General features: G+C 41.8%; 1 protein-coding gene across 1 annotated transcript in view; it reads left to right on the top strand.

Moving 5' to 3' along the window:
* The window catches only part of LOC118322539 (netrin-1-like), a 42,649-nt gene extending 37,183 nt beyond the window's left edge, over nucleotides 1-5,466 (top strand). The window contains exon 7 of the mRNA XM_035654245.1: nucleotides 3,942-5,466. Within this exon, the coding sequence (XP_035510138.1) occupies nucleotides 3,942-4,261 (320 nt within the window). The 3' untranslated portion in view covers nucleotides 4,262-5,466. The remainder of the gene's footprint in view (nucleotides 1-3,941) is intronic.
* The last annotated feature ends 458 nt before the right edge of the window (nucleotides 5,467-5,924 follow it).

The raw sequence follows: 5,924 nt of genomic DNA, 5'->3' as shown, positions 1-5,924 counted from the left end.
TCATTAAAGCCCACCTCCACTTAAATATAGATTGCATACATCATTCTGCACAGTGAAGCTCAAACATCTAACTGATGTATGTGCAGAGTTCTACAATATAAGGATGTTTTCACATTCTCGCCTGCTGACAGTGGAAAGTTTCTCTGAGCTCAGCTGAACATCATGATTTTAAGGGGCGGGGCTTATGAGCATGATTTTGTGACCATTTTAAATAGTCTGAAGTCATTCGCTGGTCCAGTACTTATAGGCAAGTGTGATGTAGAAACTTGAAGCCACCGTGGCACATCCACTGAGAAATTGACTTTACAGTGAAGTAGGAGACATCTTGTGTCCCAGCAGGAAAACTTCAGAAATGAACTTTTATTCATTTACATATATTCATAAATCCTGGAAAGGAGTAGATGCCTTATTAAGGATTTTAATGTGAAAATTATACGTTTTTGCAGACATATCAGACACAAGTTATTGTTCCAAGCAGACCTTTTGCATATGTCTTGATACATGTCTGGAGAGGATCTTTCAGATTTCAGTGGACAGTTTATGTAAATTTGTGCTTGTAGTAGACGTTCATTGCTATTAGTTTTGCTAGAACCCTTTCAGCTCCTCTAACATTAATTTTGCTCAGAGATGACTAACTTGTCTCTCATTCAAAACCATCATCTGTGAAACTTAATCAGTCTGTCAGAAAAAAAAGCTTTATATACTTTAAACGGCATCCAAGTGAAAATTGGCCAAATATATTTTATTCCCTCTTACAGCTGAGTAGACAGTAATTCAGGCCATTTGTTGCATTTTGCTAGGAAGCCAAATGCAGCCATTATTCATATTTCCACTGATTTAAATCTTAATCATCAGAGCTGAGACAGGCTCTGCATCTATAAATCAGTCAAGCTGATTTAAGCAAAGCGGGCAGTTCCTGTTGGTTTTCTCTGAAGTTCCTCTAAAAAGTCTGGAAGCAGATGATTCTGCCTGAACCGCGCTGAGGCAGTATGGCAGACATCATTGCTTAGCATGCATTCCCTTCGCCTCTGTATAATTCATTTCTCAGGCCTGTCGCCGTGCTTTTGTGGGGCTTCAGAGTCTCTTGTCTGTTCTTTGGGGGCCACAACCCCCATGTGTGAGTGGTGATGCAGGCCCCCAAGGGTCACGGGAAGGGGCCCTCTGTTTAAACACAGTTGTGCACTGAGCATTCCTCAGGGCACAAACAGGTGGTAAATTAGGCAGACGGTGACGGATTGCCACCCCAGAGAGAAAGAAATATGTTTTGTTTATTCAATTTTAGTTTTTCATCACTGCCGTAGCTACGGAGACGGCGGACACAAAGGGATTATATTCTCGCCTGACACCCTCCTCTGCACACACGCACCCTCCTTCTCCCTGCCACCAGGAGGACAATGAATCAAAGCGCCGCGTGTTTACCGACGCTCCGGGATAGTGCTCAAAGGCAGGGCACCACCCCCCCCCAAACAAGCTTCCTGGCCACCCCTCTGCGTTCACCCAAGGGTAACAGGTCCCTGATCATTCCCCCAGCTGATAACCAGAGGGGACGGGGCCTCAGTGTGGTAATTAAGCAAGCTCTAATTTCATTAGCCCTTGCTTGTTGGTGGCATGCAGTGTCAAGCCGCAACACACTGCCCAAAGAAGATAAACCCAGTTGGAAGTCTGGCTGTGAGGGAGGCTCGGTTGGCAGCCATTGTGTGAGTGCAGGATCATCTCACACTTATCTCTCCTCTCTCACTGTCCGTCTCACTGAACAGTGTCAGCACGCACTACTTTGTAATACATTGTTTGACACTGTGATCTCAGTCTCTCTCTGGTGTCTATTTAGCTCAAACCAAGTGGCAGAAGGTGTGTGCATGTAGATTTGTGTGTGTTTAAATACACCACGCAGTGAGAACATACTTGAGAAAGAAAGAAAAAGAGGCAGACACTGACTGAGAGACTGAGTCTGGATGCTGTAACCGAGTCTCCTCCTCAGGCCTGGAGAGGAGAGCGTTATCTCCGCTGGATTCTCACGCTGTGAAGTTGGATGGGGCTCTGGGAGCAGAACCCGGATAGCTCATGAGGTCGGAAACACATCCCGATTCTCCTGGAACTTTTTCTGTGGCTGGGAAGACAAATAGTGGCCCCTCCTTCTCCCCCCCTCACACACCCTTTATGTGTCTGGATGAAGGAGAGGGCTGCAATGAATGGCAGGGCTGTGAGAGCTCGCTCTACTCAGTCCAACAAACCTTCTTTCTTCTGAAATTGTGTGCAATTTGCTCACACCATGCATTGACACACATACTCAAACACCCCACTCCTCCGGTTCTCCTCATTCTTGGCAGTAATAGGGGACGACTGATGAACACCGAAAGTGATCATGCTCAGCCAGAAAGGCTGAAAGAAGGCTACCTAGTTATTTGAATAAAATAGGTTTGGGACAGTTTGGAAATTATTATTACAAAGGTACTTGTTTAATTGTTAATAACTTGTAATAAGTGTCCCATGTCCCCACAATGTTTGACCCTTGTGTGTGCAAATAAAATCACAGGAATTGTTTAAGCATTATATGAGTTAAAAGATAAACTGATGAATTTAAGATTTGTTGCATATCCAACTGATGGTTTGAGTAAGTCTTTTCCAACATTTAATCCTACCTTCCCCAGATTCGATTAATTCTCACAATTGTTATTGAACTCCCACACGCACACACACACACTTAAATGATAATAGCACATTCCTAGCTAAACCCACGGGGTAAAGCACTTCACTTCAAGCACAGATTAGCTCCATCGCTGTTGAGCTGTTTGCCTCTTGTTGCAATCAGTGTGATGAAGTAATAGCTGCTTCATCTGACGGAGAATCCGTGCAGGGGAGCTTCTGCGAAGGGAGCTTTACTCATTTCCTGGTATGAAAATATCTGTTTCAAGTGGTGTTCCAATAGTTACCAGGTTTAGCTTGATTTAGCCGGAGGTTGTCAATGTTCAGCTCAACACCTGATAGAACAATTGGAAAAGATTTGTTTCAGAAGGTATATTGTTAGCAGATGGGACATTTTTCTATAAAAAATCCCTTTTGGTCATTTATTTTTGTAAAAAAAACAACCCATCGTCCAACTCTCTCCCTCCTCAAAGTCAGGCCACCTGAAGGATAAGTGTTTCTCTGCCCCTCACAGGGAAGTGTGCTTTCAGATGTTGTCCACCAACCAACCTTTGCGTTCACACAGGGAGTGCTATAGCAACTGTTGCTGTAATAGGGAGTATGCTCAGGAGAACAACAAGGAAAGGTCATAGGTCAGAGATGAAGGGAGGGACCAGTGACATGCAACTAAGTCAGTAATTTCTGGGTCATGTTTATACAGCAGGTTTTATTGGACCTTTTATACAATGTTGTATAAAAGTGTTGGCATCTGTCTGCTGCCTCAGACAGATGCCAACACTTTAAAAAAGGTGTTATAGTTTATGTCTGTGGTTCCCAAACTTTTTTTTGTTTGATGTACTCCACAGCCCTGTTGGATGATCTCAAGTAACCCTTCATCAACACTACGTCATGTTCCAACTGTGTTCATTTGAACTGAATGAATGGATGTTATTTTTCTACCACTGATCTGTCAGTTATTAGATCTGTTTGGCTTGAATTTATACCACTGCCACTCACAGAGGCAAAAATTAGAAGTTCTTTATTCATTACTTTTAGCTATTTTAACTGTTACTTCATTAGACTACTTTTAGCTTACTAATTAAACCATATATCTATTAGTTTTAGTTAACTAATACAATCATTTATCCAGTACTTTTCGCTATTTCAATCGTTCACCCATTACTGTTACTATAGATCTCCACTGCTAACATAGTTTTCAGGTGTTACAGCCGATTCAATATGAGGATATTAGGGGTAAAAGAATCACTGGTTAGGAACTAATTTATGACATGAATCCCTTTTCTCTTCTCCTCCACCAGCTGTCCAAGTGCACGTTCTAAAAGGAGACAAGGCAGGCGAGTGGTGGAAGTTCACAGTGAACATCATTTCTGTCTACAAGCAAGGTGAGCACCGCATCCGCCGCGGGGACCAGCTGCTGTGGGTGCGCGCCAAGGACGTGGCCTGCAAATGCCCAAAGATCAAGCCTGGGAGGAAGTACCTGCTCCTGGGTACAGATGACGATTCCCCCGGGCAGAGCGGCGTGGTGGCGGACAAAGGAAGTCTGCTCATTCCTTGGAAGGACCTGTGGGGCCGCCGGCTGAGGAAGTTCCAACAGCGTGACAAAAGGGGAAAATGCTAAAAGTTGCTGGAGATGAGAGAAAGAGAGAGAGAGAGAGAGAGAGATTAAGGGAGAGGTGGAGGCAAAATAACGTCTCCACCGGGACGAATGCAAGGAAGAGGAGAGGATGAATGAAAAAAAAAAAAAACTGGAAGAGTATAAGATAGAAAGACACAGGTGAAAAGTAGGAGAGATGGGGGAATGACTGAGTGCTGCTGCTCTGTGTTGGAGCGAAGAGTTTAGTGTTTTTAGGAACTTTTGTGAAGGAGCTCATTCTACAGTTGTTTCGTCTCTGTTTGTCTTTCAAGGTTGATTTTGTTGTGTAATTGCAGAGTTTGCACCTAATGTAACAGATACGTCACACCCTGACTATTTTGCCCATGATCTCGTTGTTTCGTTACAGTCCCGTGTTCAGTCGTTTTAAAGAGCAATGCATCTACTGTATCACCCTTTTGTATTTTAAGAGGATCTATTTCCACTGTTCTGTGTAAAGCATTATCTAGTTCAATGAAGAGACACTGCATGGCGTTGAGGGACTCTACTTATGTATGACACGTTGCTCATGTAACCTGCCAAACTTTGGATAAACTTTTTCAAAAGCTGAAAGTGAAAAATTGTGAAATGATTCATAAGTGTGGTGCCATTTTGCCCGAGAGCTGATATGTGTGTTACCTCAGTGAAACAACTTGTGTTGTGGGAACAAAATGCCATAACAATCCTCTGCTCGTTCTGTATAATGATCATATGTCACATTACAAACAAGTATTTTGCTCAGCGCTTATTGATATATCAACAGTATGGTGTGGTTGTGACCTCTGCAATGTAAAGTAACCATACGTGCATACATAGACATTATTTTTAGTAGATGATGCCATAGCATCAACTAGATGTAGAGTAGACATGTCAACCATGCACTTATTTTTACTAGTCAAAAGTTTTAGAACATATGAGATATGTTCACAATTTTAGAGTGGCATCCAAAAAGAAAAAAAAAATTCCCCTACTGTATCATATGATGCAAAAAAGCTGTGTAATTCAAATCCTGCCTCCCTCACTGATGACTGTTCTGTATGGGCTGATGTCTCTTATTGACCATGTTGTCACAACTACAGATAACTCAGAATTTAGTCTTTATTTTCTAATAAATGAATAAATGTAAGTTGGATGTCCCAAACATTTGGAAGTGAGAGAACTGATAAACTGAACCTTCTCACTTCATAAAAAAAGAGAGAATATCAACCTATCAAACAATCCTCATACCACTGACATAATGCATGCTCACTATTTACTGTAGCTGATTGATAGCTAACAATGATTGTGAATTATGTACACATTTAATTTGTATACAGTATTCAATGTTGTGGGAAAATAACCTGTGGAGTGATGAAATATCACAGATGTTTATTGTACAGTGCGTTAAGCACGCTGTGTCAAATGTTTGTCACCTCAAAGTGACTTTTTGAGGACTGGATTCCATTATTAAGACTTGGTACTCGACAAAAAGGCATGACCAATTGTCTACATGTTATATAGTTGTATAGTATTACTTTTTTATTTTTTGTTAAACATTTACTAGATCTATCTCCATGTGAACTTAACCAGAGTTTTAAATACTAGAGGCTTAATAAACGGAAAGAAATAAATGAATGTCAGAGAAATGTCTCATGTTTACGTGAGCACCCAG

This window comes from Morone saxatilis, unplaced genomic scaffold (genome assembly GCF_004916995.1).
Source record: "Morone saxatilis isolate NCDOM2014 unplaced genomic scaffold, NCSU_SB_2.0 Contig14, whole genome shotgun sequence".
Lineage (NCBI taxonomy): Eukaryota > Metazoa > Chordata > Actinopteri > Moronidae > Morone > Morone saxatilis.
Note: the sequence above shows the minus strand (reverse complement) of the source record. Positions and strands in the feature narration are given on the sequence as shown.